This window comes from Cyrtonyx montezumae, unplaced genomic scaffold (assembly GCF_038088225.1).
Source record: "Cyrtonyx montezumae isolate F1298 unplaced genomic scaffold, pur_monq_1.0 scaffold_3, whole genome shotgun sequence".
NCBI classification, from domain to species: domain Eukaryota; kingdom Metazoa; phylum Chordata; class Aves; order Galliformes; family Odontophoridae; genus Cyrtonyx; species Cyrtonyx montezumae.
Genome location: NW_027072034.1, coordinates 29,806,287 through 29,825,325, shown reverse-complemented (window position 1 = coordinate 29,825,325; position 19,039 = coordinate 29,806,287). Strand labels below are relative to the sequence as shown.

The 19,039-nt window shown below is 44.4% G+C and overlaps 1 protein-coding gene across 1 annotated transcript in view; it reads left to right on the top strand.

The window, feature by feature from the left end:
• The first annotated feature begins 2,622 nt into the window (after positions 1–2,622).
• Positions 2,623–19,039, top strand: part of GAS6 (growth arrest specific 6) — a 35,268-nt gene continuing 18,851 nt past the window's right edge. Inside the window, 5 exon segments of the mRNA XM_065741065.1 lie at positions 2,623–2,691; positions 2,693–2,777; positions 2,912–3,078; positions 17,314–17,338; positions 18,094–18,156. Coding sequence (XP_065597137.1) covers positions 2,623–2,691; positions 2,693–2,777; positions 2,912–3,078; positions 17,314–17,338; positions 18,094–18,156 — 409 coding nt within the window.

The window sequence follows — 19,039 nt, the reverse complement described above, 5'->3', positions numbered from 1 at the left end:
TCTATTTTTTAAAAATATTCTGATGTAATCTCACATTCCTTTACTCCTCCCACCTTGCAGAAAAGCAAAGGAAAAAAAAAACAACAAAACAAAACAAAAAACCCCACAGAATATCATCTTTGTGGCACTTTTGAAGGAAAATAAAGGAAGAAATAAATGTGGAAGGCGTATGTCACACCATCACTTACCTGTAAAATTGTAGATAACTTTGTCGTTGTGAGAAAATTTACAATACATAGGTCTGACCAATTTGTCCTTGGGGTCAAGCAAGTATGTTATATGAACAAGGTGACACCAGATATAGTCAACAAGAAACACCATCCCATAATGCCCCAGGCTTAGGAAATGATATATGGGTAGATGTTTTGACGGAAAGATGGCTGGATGGATGAGTGAGTAAGTGAACAGAAGGAAGCAAGGTCACATCTGGGAGTCCCTTCCTCTTCTCCATAACTCAATATCTATAAACTCTGAAGATGTAAGGCTGCTTTTCCAGGACATTTTATCTTCATCCTACAATTCTGTATAGGCAGTTACAAATAGTTGCAGGAATTTTGCTTGTCTATACCAGATTCCACTACACTCTATGGCAGTGACTTCTGTCTATACATTATTTCTCATTCAAAAGCAAATGCTACTTTGTTGTTGAGTTTGGAGCCAGGTAAGGAAGACAAGCTTATCAACACACACAGGATTTGGAATAGCTGACCCAGGATCTGTTACCTAGCAAACCATTTTTTATTTTTTGGTCTTTAACACCTTGTGATATTTTTAATGATTTTTTTTTTCAAGCGATATATTAAATATATTACATTTTGCACATATTTCTTACATTATCAGTGTCTACTACCGTATAGAATCTACAAATACCTACCTACCCTAAAGTTCCAGATATACATCTGGAAATCTCTGCCTAGGTATTTTTTAAGTCAAAAGAGAGACATACATTTGTTTCAGTATTTTCTGCAGCATTTTTCTGTCTTGATTCTTATGTTCCCTGAGACCTCACTGTAACAGCTGAAATCAGATGGTATGAGCACATGAATTCTGAAGAAAAAGAAACTCTGTTTTATGCAACTAACTGCTTAAATCTGCCTTAAATTCTACAGTGCCTGAAGAATGGAAGGTGGAAAACGTGACTGTTAAAAGAACCTTGGGGCTCACCCAAGTCAGTGTCTGAGGTCTGTGCCAGGCAACTTACTGGAAGTTGTAATGAGGAATAGAATTAGTGGACTCAGTGACACACTGGAGAAAAATCAGCATTGCATATCAAGTAGAGATCGTATTTTTGCAAATCCGTTAGATTTTCAAGCAGTGATTTTGTTTTGATGTAGAGAAGGACGATTCTGATCATACTATTTACCCTTAGATTTGTCTTTTACCATAGGCTCCTGAAGCGTGTTCTTATGAATAAAAGGATAAAACACTGTCTGAAAGGAAACCAGCCACTAAATTACATAATATAAAGTAGTTTCCAGAGCCTGCAAAAATCTCTGCTTCTCAACATAATCAGAAATGTTATGGAGAAGCATAATGCCACGATGATAGTTGCAGATACAGAAGGGAAGTGGAGGGCAGCACTGTGGCAGCCACCTCACAGATTTGTTGGGTTGCTCTGGTTAGGTTTATGGTTGGGTTGGGTTTCTTGTGCATGCCAGCACAAGAAGCAGACGTGACTAGAGGGTGGGAACAAGAAACAGTGGGACTGCTGCTTGGAGCAATGCTGGAACCTACAGCCCAAATGGCTCAAAGCTTTGGAAAAGAGCTGGTGGTACAGGCCGGATATGGCAGGGTCTATGTGTGCAGACAAAAAGAGCATGATCGTTCACTCCTAGAAGACAGGAATTCAAGGCATTACCAGGCACTGAACGCAGGGCTCAGGAAAGACAAGAATCATAGAATCATTAGGGATGGAAAAGACCTCTCAGATCACCCAGTCCAACCACCAGCCCACCCCCACCATGCACACTGACCACGTCACTCAGTGCCACATTCATATGGCTCTTGAACGCTTCCAGGGACGGCGACTTCACCACCTCCCTGGGCAGCCTGTGCCACCGAGAATAAATGCTTCCTAATATCCAACGTGGTACACATGTAATATATATTGTTTACGTTAGTTACACTGTATATGCTGTAGATTATTGTGGAGACCTGAGTGTCTGTTAGATATCGCAACATAAACGACATCCAGTGATGTGCCACATTCACCTGTCTGAAAGCGGCAGCAATAAACCTCGGAGGACACCGGGTCTGGTGGGGAGCTCTGACTCACAGCTCTGCGTTTCACAGAATCACAGAGGTTGGAAGGGACCATGGGTCTTTCAAGGGAAGCTGAGACGAACTCCCTGCAGCAGGTTTCCTACGCAGAACGCGTGCCGCGTGGATGGAAAAAGGTACGGACGGTACCAACCTCTTTCCTCACGAGCAGAACAAACTGGAACGTGAGCGTCGGACAGCACAAGCCCCGACCGGATGAGAAACCCCCTCCCGCAGAGCTCTGCGGCCGGACGCCCCTCCCCACGCGGGGGCAGCCCCGCAGGCAGGTGGGCGGCGGGGGGCGGGCAGGGGGCGTGCGGCCGAGCCCGGTGCCCCGCCGCGAGGTGTGTCCCATCGGGTGGGATGGGCGAGCGGCTCCCCCGGCGGGCTCGGCAGGCTCCGCGCTCCCCGCCCGCCCCGCGCCGCTCCGCTCCGCTCCGCTCCGCTCCGCCGCACCATGCCGCAGCCCCTCGGGGCCGCCCTGCTGCTGGCGCTGCTGGCGGCGGACTGCTCGCAGGGTGAGTACCGAGCCGGGCCGGGAAGCGCAGCATCTCCCGGGGAGGCGGCGGCGGTGGGGGGCGGCTGGGAGCGGGGCTGCGCTGCTCATGGGTTCGGTCGCTCAGCGCTGCCCCTGCCCTTGTTCCTCCTGCAGCTGTGCTGCTGCGAGCCCCGGAGGCTGCCCAGTTCCTGCGGCAGAGGCAGCGGCGAGCCTACCAGATCTTCGAGGAGACCAAGCAAGGGCATCTGGAGAGGGAGTGCGTGGAGGAGCGCTGCAACAAGGAGGAGGCCCGGGAGGTCTTCGAGAACGACCCCGAGACGGTAAGGATCGCGCAGGTTGGCGGGTCGCCGCCCCGCGGGGATTGCGCGGATGGAGGATGAAGAGTTGGAGGAAGAGGCTGGGACCCCCGCGGCACAGCCAGCACGCAGTGCCGGGCCCGGTGGAAGTGCCTCTGTGCGGAGGATGCTGCGGGTACGCGGGCAGGGCGTGCCGGCAGGATGCTGGCTCAGGGAAGGGCCCTGCGCAGCCCTGCCGCGAGAGCGCTGCAAGGTGACGCCGTGCCTCCTGGGCACCTCGCTGCCCTGAGGTTGCGCATGAACGCGCGCTGTCTGGTCAGCTTCAGCTGGCCGAGCGTTTTGGAGCAGGCAGGTTCAGGAGCTGTCACCATGGAGGCACCTCTGTCGGCACCCACTGCTGCTATGCTACCCCAGCCTAAAGGCACCCAGTGTGAAGGGCTGGCCTTGCTGGGCTCCCTGTTGCAGGCTGTCACGTCTGCTGTCTGCTGTCTCTGCGCAGCGTGTGCATGCGGCTGTGCTGCTTCACTGAGCTTGGCTCGCCTGCCCCATTCCTTCCTCTCCATGCCGTTTGGAAGCGGCCGCTCCCGTTGCAGAGCTGATCTGGCATCGAGTAGCAGCAGGAGGTGTTTTTCTCAGCCTGGTGTTGCACAGTGTGTTCCTGCTAATAGCTCGGTGCTTCGAGGAGATAGGGAGCCTGTGTATGTGTGCATGTGTAGGTGTTTGTACACAGCACACGCACCAGAGGCGAGGGAGGGACAGAGGAGCTGTTCTATGTCTCCTTGGGACAAGCCTTGACATGTGTGCTCAGTCAGGCACTGGCTGTTGTTACAAAGCAGCATTAAGGGCAGTGGAGAGGTTGGCTCTGCTTTCCGCCAAGCTTTAATTTAGAGGTTAATGCAGAGCTGCTGCCCAGGCAGTGCTTAGTGGAGCGCCAGTTCTGTGTGTATCTCATTGTCAGCTTCTGCCTTCAGATGGGGTGCATTAAAAAGCGCATGGCCAGCAGGTTGTGGGAGGTGATCCTCTCTCTGCTGTGCCCTGGCAAAGCCACGTTTAGAACACTGTGTCCAGTTCTGGTCTCCCCAGTTCAAAAAAGACAGACATCTCGCAGAAGGAGTCCAGCAGAAGGCCACAAAGGTGGGTAAGGGCCTGGAGCATCTCCTGTATGAGGAAAAACTGAGTATAGAGTGTGGGGAGTTTGTAACAATATTTGATGCTTTGTGTACTGAAAAAAAGCATAGGATTCTCTTACTGTAATAAAAAGAGTGAAAACAGTGAAATCATTTGGGTTTCAAGTCTGTCAGTGTGCAACATAAGAGCAAGTCACAACATTCAAGCATGTTCCACAGGGCATACAATATGTTCAATAGGGCAAACAGAACTTTCTGTCCTTATAAAGGATTTTAATTTTATTTATTTATTTATTTTGCATTCCCTTCATTACTACTGCTAAGTCTAGTTTTGGAAACCTCTGAAGAAATACCACTGAGGCTGAGTGAGTTCCTAATATCTGTGCCCCCTTGCTGATTTCACACATACTTCGTCAGTGACCTGGATAAAAGGATAGAGTGCACCCTCAGCAAGGGAGGAGGGGCTAATGCACCAGAAGGCTGTGCTGCCATTCAGTGAAACCTGGAAAGGTTGCTGAGTTGGGAAAGGAACCATAAGAATTTCAGCAAGAACAAATGTGGAGTCCAACACCTGGAGAGAAATAATGGCGTGCATCAGTACAGGTTGGGGGCTGACCTGCTGGAAAAGAACTCTGGTGAAGGATACGGGTGTCCTGGTGGATGGCAGGTTGGCCATGAGCCAGAAGTGTGTCCTGGTGGACAAGAAGGGCAATGAGGTCCTTGGGTGTATTACAAAGAGTGTGGCCAGCAGGTCGAGGGAGGTGATCCTTCCCCTTTACTCGACCCTGGTGTAGCCACATCTGGAGCTCTGTGTCCAGTTCTGGGCTCCTCAGTTGAAGAAAGACAAGAAACTGCTGGAGAGAGTCCAGCACAGGGCCACGAAGATGATTAGAGGCCTGGAGCATCTTCCATATGAGGAAAGGCTGAGATGCCTAGGGATGTTCAGCCTGGGGAAGAGCTTATCAATATCTAGAGGGCAGGAGTCAAGTGGATAGGTCCAGGCTCCTTTTGTTGGTGCCTGATGATGGGACAAGGGGCAGTGCGCACAAACTGGAACACAGAAAGTTCCATCTGAACATGAGAAATAGCTTCTTTGAAGGCTACAGAGCATGGGAACAGGCTGCCCAGAGCAGCTGTGGAGTCTCCTTCTCTGGAAATACTAAGAATCCACCTGGATGCTTTCCTATGTTTCCTGTTACTGTAGGGAACCTGCTTTAGCAAGGGGTTGGACTCAATGATCTCCAGAGGTCCCTTCCAATCCCTACAAGTCTGTGATTCTGCAGCAAAACACTGTATTTTATCATGAGAAACTTTCTGGCTGCTCTTCTGACTCAGAGCTCCCAAGAGCTGTGAATTTCCTTGCTCTGGGCAGCATGTCCTTGCTCTTCTCTGCCCCACTGCTGCTCCTCTCTGCTCCATTGCTTGAATTTGACTGAGAAGCAGCCATGGCACCTCTGATTAGGTGGATTTGTGGTCTCCCCTATCTTTTCAAACTAGCAAATGACACAAGGCAGCAGTGGCTGTTCATTAGCTGGCTTCTGATGCACCAAGCCTGGAGACATATGTGTAAGCTGTTATTACTACCAATATTGGAAGCTACCTGTTCTTTCTAAGGCATAGGTGACTTCTGGCAGTGCCTAAGGATGTGATGGGCAGAGTATTTTCCTCACCTGCCCTTCCATCTGGCTTGATCTTGTCATATCTTCTTGCTATGCACCTGAGGTAGCAGAGCTATCTCTTGAACACTGGAAATCGTTGTGCTGCCATTTCCTTGATGCTGCATTTACATCCAGTCCTGTTGGCTCATAGGAGAAAGAAGCTAGCTGGGAAAGGTGCTGGCTGGGGAAAGGTGAAAACTGTTCCACAAACATTGCCTTGCAGTTTGTGAGTTGCAACAACTGCTGCTACAGTTCAGCATATTTAATAGCATGAGGACCTCTAGTTGACTGGGGAAATATACTGTTGACAGCTGATGATTTCTTTTATGTAGGAAGGCTGAAGTATTTGTCTCTGAAGGTTGAATGTGGTCACAGAGGACAGTTGCTTAGGTCATGTCAGAAAGAAAAATCCGCAGCATTTCTTTAGGTTGGATATTAGGAAAAATTTCTTCTCAGAAAGTGTGGTGATCCATGGGAATGGGCTGCCCCAGGATGGTGGTGGAGTCACTGTCCCTGGAGGTGTTCAAGAACCATATGATGTGGCACTGAGGGATGTGGTCAGTGAGCATGGTGGGGATGGACTGGTGGTTGGACTAGATGCTCTGAGAGATCTTTTTCAACCTTTATGATTCTTGCCTAAGCTCTGTGGGGATCCTCATGGTGGGCCTGCCATTGGGAACACATCTGTGCATTGCTCAGGCTGTCATGTCTGTCCACGTCTGCCCAGTTTTGCGCTGTAAAAATCCAGAAGAGCATAAATGTAGCCCCATGGGTGCTCACTGTGTTGTGGCCATGACAGTTGAAGGTTCCTTAGTGATTAGTCAGAACTTGCTCTGCATCTCACTCTTCCCTAGCCCAGTGAACAGGCTGGGGGTGTGCAGGAAACAAGGCTGGTGACCTAAAACAACCAAAGAGCCATTCCATGCTGTGTAGCACCATGCTCAGCAGTGAAAAGAGAGAAATGGGGCTTGGTTGGACATCTTTTGCTTGGCATCTGGCTGGGCACCAGTCTACCTGCAGGTGGTGAGTGGCTGCCTTTGTATCACTTGCCTTGTTTTGTTTTCTTTCTCTCTTATTCCACTTCTCTTTTGCTTATTATGAACTTTTTACCTTCTCCCATGAGGTTTCTTGCTTTTGCTCTTCCTTTTCTCTCTCCCTGTCCTATTGCAGGCAGTCCAAATGGGTGGCTGTATGGTCCTTCACTGCCTACCAGGGTCAACCCACCACAGAGACCTATGATTTAAAGCTGAGGAGTGAAATTACATTAAATAGTTCAGTTGAACTGCTCCAGATGTTTAGACAAGATGGAGCAAGGCTGTCACGTAGCTTCCTTGATGCTTCCCAGCCATCCAGGCGATGGAAACATCTAGCCAAGGATAATGATATGGAAAGATAACCATTTGCTTGACAGGGCAGTAAACAGGAATGGAATTGCATCTTCCTGTAACAGAGCACACTTGTTCTTTGTCAGCCCTTCATTATTTCAGTGATCAGCTTTTCAAAGAAACTGTGAGCAGTCGGCAGAAGATTGGCATTCCCTGAAACGTGTGTGCGGGTGTTGCCACATGTGCGATTACTTACATCAGGTGCTAATAATAGCATATTAGGTGGGGCTAAAAAGCCATTCATTAGCAGGCCAGCACAGCTTTTGTCTTTTAAATCATGGAAAATATAAATATCAGCTTGCCCAGACTGGAGGAAAGAAGATCAATTGAAACATTTTTAGATTGTGAGGTTTCTTTAGCAGGCAGAACAAAACTCGGTCTGTGAATTTTGTATGACTATACATGGTAAAAACAAGAGTGTGCCTAGGTTAATGCATCTCGCAGCCTTTTTTCATGGAGCTGGTGGTAACATCCTTAGATGTTACTGCAGAATTCTAGGAAGGATTTTGTGTTACAATTTCAGTTAGGCTAGGGATACCGAACAGGAAAATGTAAAAATGATATGGTGGGGAAAAAATAAAGGTAGAAAGCATGACCATGGGAGTTGTGAACCAAAATGCAAATGCAGTGTATGTTTGTAAATGGAATCTATTGAATAGATATGCTAACAGTGATGGATGGGTGAAGTTACAAAATATTTTGGATGTGGAGATAAGAATGTTATCTCATTTTAAATGTTGATGAGGCCTTATAAAAAAAAACTGCTGCAGAAATATTTGACCTTGGTATGCAGTCAATGTATTACAGCTTGTTAACTGACTGATAAACTGTTCTGGAATTTAGTTGACCTGTTCTAAAAATGTGACTATCCAAGCATACAAAATCAAGGGCAGAAGGTAACATGGCTGCTGGTGTTCTTGGATACATTGGAAAGTAAATACAGCAAAGCAGGTTTATTGTGCAAACTGTTCCTCTGTTTAAAAAGGCTCAACATAGTGAAGGTGTGTGAAGCCTCAACATTTCAAATCACAGTGTTTGTCACTGCTCGTTCGATTTGCTGTTGTTGCTGTGGAAGAGCTGCAGCAGGGAGGTGGTGGAGCAACTGATCCTGGACGTGTTCCAGAGATGTAAGGATGTGGCACTGAGGAACATGGTTAGTGGGCACAGTGAGGATGGGTTAGGGTTGGTCTTAGTGGTCTTTTCTGACTTGATTCTACGCATCCATGTTTCTACATAGCACAGACCTGCAGAATAACTTGGATGGAAGGCATGTGGGAAGCATCTTGTACAGTCCTCCACTCACAGTAAAGTCAGCAGTGACTGCACCAGGGTACTTGGGGCATTTTGGTTTCATGGCTTGAAAACTGCTGATCCTAACAAAACATCTAGCGATGCCAGCATTCTTCTAGGATGGGTTTAGCAAGAATCTGAAATGCAGATGAAGCAATGTGTAGGGTATGATAGCAGTTGGTTTGGTAGGTTTTCATAATGTTGCAGAGTCAGTATTTTTATTTCTTCATTTGCTCCCTTACACAACATTATCACAGTAACACAGATGTGCCTGCATGGACTAGAATCATCCACACTTCACTCTGGTCTTGTAGGAAGAATGAGTGGGAGATAATATTTCTAAGAGTATCAAAGATAGACGCGTGTTTGTAAATACTAACAGAAAAAGTATGAGGGCATGTTGGACAAGAATTAAGTGGGAAAGTTAAGCAGTGTAAAATTTATTTGAGTAATTCAGTGAATGTTGTGTATCTAGAAGTGAATAATGCTGTCATCATCTTTAAACAGATGTGTCATCATCTATGTGTAGAATATTCATCTCTAGATCCAGGCAAAAATCTGGTTTTATTTGCAGAGAAAATTCTTCTCAGTGCATCAATTTGCTATGGCATTTTGGCAGAGTGTTGAGGAAGAGCTAGATTTATAATTGGTATAAATTTTTATATGTGTTCCTATTGGTCCAGAATTCTTTCTCAGAATTTATCTGAGAAAGGGAGATAGTTTTGCCAATGCCAATGGCACTCTGGGATGCATTAAAAAGAGCCATCCAGTCAAGGGAGGTGATCTTCCCTCTCTACTCTGCCCTAGTGAGGCCTCATCTGGAGTACTGTGTCCAGTTCTGGGCTCCCCAGTATAAAAAAGACAGGGATCTCTTGGTAAGAGTCCAGCAGAGGGCCACAGAGATGGTGAAGGGCCTGGAGGATCTCCCCTATGAAGAAAGGCTAAGTGAGCTGAGTCTCTTTAGCCTTGAGAAAAGAAGACTGAGAGGGGACCTGATCCAGGTTTATAAATATCTGAGGTGTGGGGGACAAAGTGGCGAGGCCAGACTCTTTTTCAGCAGTGTGTGGAGACAGGACAAGGGGGAACGGACAGAAACTGCAGCACAGGAGGTTCTGCACAAATGTGCGCAAGAACTTCTTTACGGTGAGGGTGACGGAGCAGTGGCACAGGCTGCACGGGGGGGTTGTGGAGTCTCCTTCTCTGGAGATACTCAAGACCCGCCTGGACGCCTACCTGTGCGACCTGGTGTAGGGAACCTGCTTTGGCAGGGGGGTTGGGCTCGATGATTTCTTGAGATCCCTTCCAACCCCTGTGATTCTATGATAGTTTTGATCAGTTTGGATTAAATATGTGGAAGAATAGATTCCCAGGCACAGGTACTACCTGCTTAAAAGATTTTGAGACAGAAAATAGGCGGAGATCTAGACTTTTGTCCAGAAATATCTTGAAGGACAGAAGGAAGTTGAGAAGTTTGACTATCAAGCTTTCTGACACAGTGACATGAAGAATCCCAGTTGGAGTAATATCTAAATGTTCACCAGGTTCGCCCTTCCCTTTCTTTTTTTCTCCCTGTAGGGTGGGAGACAATCACGCCAAACTCCACTACTTGATCTGGAAAACAAACTGATAAAGACAGTGGTGCAGGATGTATCTATATACTTGGCAGAATGGATTGCCATATGCTTGAGGTAGTAGACTATAGCTGCAGGAAGGTGACAAAAATACTCTTGCCTGCCTTATAAGGCAGCTTGTACATTCGTTAGCTGAATGCTTCATTATCAGAGGTTATTGAAAAGGGTGTCAAGTTTGCCGCTGGTCAAAGCAGACAAACTTCCACCAACTCTGCCGGACTCAGGCCCACCTGGTCCTTATCTGTTTCCACTCCTGTGAATTAAGCCCAAGTTTTCAGAACATAGTTGGAAATACTGAAGCAGCCCTTCGTGGAAGCATTCCATGCTACATTCCTGTAAAGCATGAGGCAAGGAGCTAGGGAAGACAAAAGTGGCTGATATTACACCAAGGGGTTGTTTAAAGGTAGAATGGAAAAAGATGTTAAGAATGGCAAATTGAAGCAGGGGATTATGCAGATCTGGGACAAGGAGGAGGATAATGGAAGAAACAGATAACATTTAGTTGGAGAGGTTTTTTTATCAGAATATTTTAGGTTTTAATAGTTATGTGAGAGGAGAAGAAAGCCATTTAAATAAATGAAGAAAGCAGTGTTGTGGTTATGGGTGCATTTTGTTTTCTTTCTAAAATAATAATAAAAAAAAGAGCCTACTGAGAATTAATACAGACTAAGTTAGGAGAGCTGCTTGAGAATCAGGTAAGAGAAACATTGAATATGTATAAATTGATGGTTGTGGTTCATGTGCACTCTGAACTCTAGATGAACTTAATGCATTACAAGCAATTACTTTCTGATAGGTATGAAAGACAAGGATGGAGCCAGCACTGGGGGTTTAGACAAGGGACATAGCAAGGAGGGTGCAGGCAGCATGAATGGAGGCTGTGGGATGTGGGGCTGGGGTGGGAAGAGGGGAAAGCATTGTGGCAGGACAGCTACAAAAGCAGCAGCAAGAATGTTCATTATCTCATAGTTAGTCCATGGTGAAGTAATTCAGCAACCGCTAAATGACCCAAATTGCCAATTTAAAAGCAGAACCAGTGGCAAGAGTGGGAAGGGATTCTCCCAGCTCACTTATCCTCCACTCGCATTACTTTTTAGTAACTTTGGATTTACGTTTGTGAGCTCAGCTGATCCAGTTGGTTTAAGCATACCCCTTGCCTATTGTGTCTGCCTGTACAACAGCTTGTGTGCCTGCAGGGTCTGATTTAAGGAACTGAACTGAAGGAACATAATCTGGAGGGGAAAAGGATCATTTTGCGACTGGGTTGGTTCCACAGTCCCATTCACCCCACAAAGGGTTGTACCAGCACAGTGGATAAGGATAGTATGTTTTTAGGAAGGGAAGGCCAGGTGCTGAGGAGAAGCAAAAAGATGGTCATAGCACATGCTGTTGAAGAAATGAAGAACCAAGTTATGAAGAATGATGACAGGTCTGCCTTTCATATTTGTACCTTTATCACTATTTTGTTGTGACTTGCTGTTCCACAGGCTCTTTGTGCATGCACAAAGTCTGTTGGGAAGTTTCCTTATTTGTTGTGTGGGGTTTTCTTCCTGTTCCTTTGAGCAGTAGAACCAAGAGGAAGACTAAAGTTGCAAAACAAGCTGGATACCAAGGAAAAGAGAAGAGGCAAGTGTTGCCGTTGTGTTTACTCTGCATCATTTTACACTACTGGTCAGTGGGATGCATAAAGGAAGAGATAAAAGGAGAAGCTTTCATGGTTGCACTGTACAAAGTCACGTGCATCTGAAGAGCTGCTGCACTTGGCTGACTCCTGAGTCCTAGGTTCAATTCCAGAAAATGTGTGGGGCAGGAAGGAAAATGCAAAAGTGACTTAGTTATTAAAGTAATGAACAGGGAAGTGTAAGGTTGGATTCTGTCACAAGGGCATGGTGTTGTCTTAAATGTACTTCCTCATTCCTGATTGCCTGTCCACACTGTGGCAAAATGTAGTGCCTTAAAGTGACCAAACATTGCTGCTCTGAGAGCTGCACTTAAGCAAAATCCTACGAGACAACTTGCAGAATCGTTAGATTACAAGAAAAGGGAAATACAATTTTGTCTCACTTCAGTGGATAAAATATTACAGAACCTGTAGAAGAGATCATAAACATTCAAGCTGCATTTAGTGGGGTGTATTATCTATTCTATTTTAAATTTGACTTAAATAACAGGAGAGCAGTGACACAATATGGGATGTTAAGTGGAGATAGTTTTTTCTTTTTTTTTCTCATGTGCAATGTTTTGTTAGATCCAGTTTCCCTGAATTTGCCTGAAGTATTTAACTGACAATTAAACCACAATTGCCAGTGTTATTTCAGGCTTGTTTATCCGAGGCCTCACTTTTCAGACTGTGAGGAGTTTGTTCTTTGCATAGAGAGTGCATGTTGTTCCATAGTAAGATAGATAGAAAACTGACCTGGCTGAGCACAGAGCTCCTCACACAGAGGAGGAAAGATTTCACTAGCCATATGGCATTGATTGAAGATTAACTTCTATGCCTATAGTTTCTATGGAGTTTAAGCTCAGAATTGTAGCAGTGTTCAGTTACACTGTACAGGAGAGAGACTCAGTTGTTCTGCATGAGGTTTGCTGTGCAACAGAAGCCCAGTTTAAAAAGCAACACAGAGTTTCCTTCAGCATTAATGAAATTTGCATTCCCAAGTTATACAGTTAAACAACGGTTGGTGTAAATACACACCCAAGTCAAACAATAACTCGCAGCCATTTATGGTTATTAGTGCCATTGCTCTGCAGGCCTGCGGAGTGGAAACATGAAATGTGTTTATAAACAAGGAGGTCACAGCGTGCCCAAGGCAAACAGTCCTGAAAGTAGAAAAAAGGAGACACTAGGTGGAGATGAGAAAAGGGCATGATGAGGCAACAGATGAAATGCATGTCTGTTATGGGTTACTCAGCAAATACAGCCCTATAGAGTCATCAGTTGTGTTGAAGATGAGTTTTTTTGCTGACAGGCAGAGCTGTGTGTTCTGATACAGGATTTTTTTATTCTGCATTTTATTTCTGGTGGTAAATTTTGTCTCCTAAGCAGAACTGTGAAGGCAAAGTTAATTGGACTTGTGCCCTATCATGCTGCTCTACAGTGTCTGAATTTGATGTTGCTTTTGTTTGCTTTATTCTTCGTAATCTTAGCATCTTGGAAGCTGCCAGAGACAGTAGCCTGTCTGCACTAAGAAAATGCTTTTCAGAAATTCCTGCTGCTCATGCAAGTCAGTGAGGTCCCTCAGTGATGACAGTATTGCAGTCTTGCTGTAGATTTTCATCTGCTGCTGTCGCGTCTCAGACATGGGGGTGGTTGGGTTCAGTGCTGAGCAGGATTACCTGACCCTGGTACTCAAACAAGCAAACAGAAGCAGCTGGCAGGCTCTTCTGGCTGAGGTTCTCGGTGCTGCCAATTACTTTAAGCAATAGTGAGAACATTTTCCTGGTGTAGACATGGTCATTGTTATGTTTGCAGAAGGACTATTTATACACAGTGACTCATGGAAGGGCTGTTCTGATGTGGTGCTCTTCCATCATCTCTTAAAAAGCAGCAGGAAGAATGCATGCCCTGTATAATTTCAGTAACTTCTGAATCTTAGTGCTAAGCAAGAGTTTGGCTGTGGAGGTGAAAAGAAGTTGTGAGCGTAGGAACATTGTAGGTTTTCCCTGAATTGCCTAGGTCGTACACAGCTGTTGCATGTTGGAAACCAATAATTGAGTTTACTGCATCAGAAGGTGCTTCTATACCATGCATGTGTTTGTGTGGCAAAGGTAGGGGCTGTAGTGCTTAAATCTCTGCTAAAGCACAACTTGTCTCTAGGCCAGCAGAGAAAAGGCCGCTTGAGCTGAACTGCAGCCAGCCTGCAAGAACCTGTCTGAAGGACGGGCATACTGCCATGTTTTCCATGTGGCTGGAAGGGTGGAGGCCTGCAGACACGGGGCACATCTTTGTCTCTCCCCTATTTCTCCCTCTCTGTGTGAGAGCTGTGCTGAGTTGTACTGCTGAGGGCTGAGGGCAGATAGCGTGGCATGCATTAACACTGGTTGACATGTCAGAACCAGGCAGAGTGTGTGTTGGGTCATAAGAGGCAGGGCTGGGAGACATTTTGGTGGATTTCTCAGGGGCAGACCTGGTTGTGAAACCATCTGTTGTGAGGGCTGATCCCTTGTGGAGTTTGGTGCACCTCTGAGGCCTTGGCTGGAGCATCTCTGTCTTCCTTTGTATGCACTGCAATGTTATCACCCAACAGTGAGGTCAGAGAGCTGGGTGAGGTCAGCCTCTATCCAGCAGCCACAGTGGTCAGGGTTAGCTGACCTGCATTTGGATCCTGGGAATCCTGAGTGGCTTTCTGGGCGCTGAGATGTTGGTGAGCCTGAAGTGACCAGAGGTGACTAGTTGAGAAATCAGCAAGGTAGCAACATGGAATCTTCTTACTAACAAGCCTCGGAGCATTTCTCCTGACATTCTTGTTGGATCCCAAAAGTAGAACTGAAGACTTCTGGTGGAGGGATGATGAGTTTGAGGCTTCTCTTAGGGACACGATGTACATAGGGCTGAGGGATTTCATCTTCCCCAACATCTGGGGGTCATGAAGACATTGTAGCACCGAAGTCTGACAAGGCATTGTAGAACTGAGTGTTCTGTGTTTTTCTTGGACCCTCAAAATAGAACTGAAGTCTTCTGGTGGAAGGAAAATGAGTATGAGACTTCTATCAGAGATGTGATCTGTACAGGGCTGAGGGATTTCATCTTCCTCAACACTTATGGGTCATTAAAACATTACAGAAGACTGAGAAGGCATTATGGAATTGAGTGCTCACACTGGAAACAATGCATGTCTGTCTGTCCTGTGCAAGTTAGACACAAGATGAATCTTTAACTTGACAAACTTCTGAGCAATTTGGTTTTCACTTTTGTTGGTGGTGTTTTTACGCCTTTGCTTTCACTGATTTCAAACACTTAAGCTCACGGCCATGCATATGAAGGCTCCTAATTCATGTCCCATGAGTGCAGAAAATATAGTCTTGACAGTGTCTGGATTATCCTAGTAGTAGTGGTTAAATGCATCTGCACATTTTTGTGATTCATATTGAATTAAGGGAAAATAATAAATATATATGTGGCATATTTCATCACTTGCAGCTATCTTTTTCTCTTTGAGTGCAGGCTGAAGTTCAATTTGTGGCTATAGCTTAGCTGGATGCTTATCTGAATAATTGGAATATTTAGACTATATAGATGTACTTTTCTTTTGACTTTATTTCTTGATTTGTCTTTTCTAAACCTAAGCCCTAAAAAAAAAAAAAAAACATAAAAAATAAAGGGTTGGGAAATGTAGTGAGTTCTGAGCTCCTTTCTCAGTTTCTTAACCCAAAGAGATATTACAAAGCTCAGCTTCAAAAGATGCTAAGCCTATTTCCTTTGTATTGAAATTGAAAATGAGATTAAGTGTGGGCTGTTTCTTTATTGAGGCTTGAATGATTTAAACTGAATGTTTACATGGCACATTTCAGAAACTGGAACATATTTTCCAGAAATGATTGATTTTTTTCTGGAGGATGACAGCAATGAAAAGCTCTTCATTCATATGACCTTGACAACCAATTGATTCCATTAGATAGTCCAGTCAAACTGAATCACAGTGTGGGCCTGTCACTGTTCTATGTACATGTTTGCATACAGGCATGACCTTATCCAAAGATCTGTAATAAGAGGAGAAAATAAAATATGTAGTTTCTGATCTTGCACATTGTATGGTCCAAATTAATTTTGTGGAATATATGACATTTACTGTCCCAGTCTCTCTGTCAGTACAGTGTGATATGGAAATGGCTCATGCTGTGTAAAAGAGAATTATAGTATGCATACGATTTCGTGGTTAGCTGAGAAATTAAACACTATTACAATCAGTTTTCCCTCAATTACATTTCAACTTCAACAGTGCTCCAACTAGTGGCTTAAATGTACCTCACAAAATACAGTATGAAGTTGGAAAGATGCCTGTTCCAAAGTGGTAAATGTTATACATTTTTTAAGAATGCAGTTTAACTATCTGCTTAGACCAATTTCCTACCTTTCCGTGCAGCCCAGATGCATTTTCCTGCTTGTGCATCGTGTTGGTGCAAGCAGTAATGCAGTTGGGAAGGTCTCACCAAGCTGAGTATTTTCTAATGCACAAAGTCAGATCAGCAAAGTGCTGGCCTTGCCATGTGGTTGCACTTTGTTGACACAAAGTAGAGAGTGATGACATGTGGCCATGTACTGTCAGAAAAGTGGGAGAGCCTTTGGCAGTCTACTTGTACATCAGTGAAATCCTTCTTAGGCAGTTTTTGACCATATTAAATACTTCTGAGATACATTTGCACCTATCCTAAATGAGCAGCTGTGATCACAGAATCATGGAATATCCCGAGTTGAAAGGGACCCACAAGGATCATGAAGTGCATGTAGCTCCTGGCTCCACGCGGCATCATCGAGCATTCAAACCCTATGTCTGAGAGCACTGTCCAAACACTCCTTGAACTCCAGCACATGGGGCTGTGCCCTGTGCCCTGTACAGCCCATTCCATGCTCACCACCCTCTGGTGCAGGACCTTTTCTTAACCCCCAGCCTGACTCTCCCCTGACAGCTCCATGCGTTCCCTGTGTTATTCTCCATGTTCTTCTTTGTATGGATGTTGTTGGAGTTGTAGGATATTCACTGTTATAAAAGCGAGATGTACCCTTTTATTTTTGTGGCTACTATGTCATGTGCTGTGAATCAGCAGAGGACTCTGAGGAGGCACAGGGTGACTAAGTTGTTGTGTACTTGCCCTCTGATTTTCATCCCTAGATCCACTATTCTCTCTACCTTAAGGAGAGAACCTTTTCCCCTGAGATAGTGACAGAGTGGCTTAATGCTCAGTCAACTACCATTGGCACATCAGCTGTCCAACCATGCACTGAGATAGGAGCTAATGTTTCTCACTATCCTCATGAGACAGAATGCATCTATGATCATGTGTTTCTTCTGGCTTTGAATGAAAGAAATGAGGATGTTTATGTTTGTATCTTGTTTAGCAGCTGCTGTGAAAGACCACCAAACTAAGAGCAGCTATTAAACACTAGTAAAATGACAATAGAAGCAAGTATCATTCAATAAATCTTTGCTTTTTTTCCCTCCTACAGGAATATTTTTACCCGAAATACTTGGGTGAGTCGCAGCTTTTACTTTGTTACCGTGTTGTTATGTGGTGCCTAACACAGGAGTGCGTCACTGCTGAAGCTCTTCTAAGGAAAGTGATGGAAATAACTGCAATAAGCATGACTTTCCAACTGTTAAGACTGACTCTGCATTTGTATGAGATTTTAAGGGCTTTTTTTTTTTAATTTATACTTGCATAGACTGTGTGTTTTCTATGTGTTAAAGTGTTGATGTTGCATTTATTATTGGTAGCCTCCAGAACTGGTAAATTTAGTCTTCCACCTTCATCCCTTTTAATTATCTTAACTATTAATTAACCTCCATATTTTAAAATTTTACTGATAGATCTACTGACGTTTTCTACAGACTGCATCATCATACTGCTTTCTGTTTGTGTTTAACCTGTAGTACTTAAAATCACATATTCCAACAATTTGAGAAAACTCCACATGTCTTTTCAATTCAAAATTTACTAGGCCAGATTTGTGTAGTTAATAATATGCATTTAGAGTCATAGTATCATCTGGTAAAATGATCATTCTCTTCAGATGGCTTATAGCTCTACTGTGCATCAGAGCTAAAAAAATGTTTATGAACTTAAGAAGTCTAAGACGTCTGGGAGATTATACTATTACATAGGTTTTGCATCCACTCTCCTAAACCTTGCTTAATGAAATATCAGCTGGCTAGATATCATCTTACATGCTTTGAACAGCTGCCATGTAATCATTGTAATAATACCAATTTCATTTTCTCTTCTTCAGCTTGTATTGATAAATACGGATCGCCGTATACAAGAAGCCCAGACTTCCTTACATGCGTTCATAGTAAGCATTTTTGTTTTGTATATTGTAGTTAAATGCTCTCATGCTCCCTGAAATAGTGAAACCAGGTCAGTTACCTACATTTTTAACTAGTATTTTAGTACTGTTCTTCCCATTTTCTATGCTTGACCCTCCATACTGGCTGACTAAACTGAGCAACAGAACAAGGCTCTTTTAGAACCTTTTGCCTTTTCTCACTCATTACTCAGGTTTGATATTTTATGATCCAGAACATTTCTTTCCTACCAGTTTCCCGATGTCTGAATGAACTGAGAAGCAAGAGGTACAAGTAGTAGGATTTACCGTAAGGTTGTACTTGATGTTTGACCTTTAATTTTTTTTTTCTTGAATGCTAACTTCAGCTTTCCCCTTTTAAGTAGCCTTAAAAAATCTTACAGTCAAACCCAGGCTTATGTGTTACGAGTTTTGACAGCTTTGAGTAGGAGATCCTTTGCACTCATAACGTCATTATGTTTTAGGTTTTACAACCTTTAAATCTTCAAATCAATCTGGAAGTCAATCTGATCTTGGTGTAGAAGGGAGAGAGGTGTTTGCTCATTGCTAACACTGGGGGTTGGAATAACTTGTGAGATCTTTCCAGTTCCTTCTTGAGCTTAGCAGTGCTAAACTGTGTAAATATTCTCTAAAAGATTATAAATATGCTATGGGAACAGATTGGCTAAAATGGTAAGAAATCCATGAGTACATGTATTTATTTTCATTCTTGCCTCTTTGGTTTGTTCTCTTACTGTGGCCAAGTTGGATCAGTCTTGTGTTCACACCAGTGTTACTAAAGCAGGATCAGGATTTTATCGAGCTTTCATTTTTATAGCTATCTTTTCTGAAGAGTGAATTCCGAAGTTAGTAAGTGGTGTGTCTAGACTTG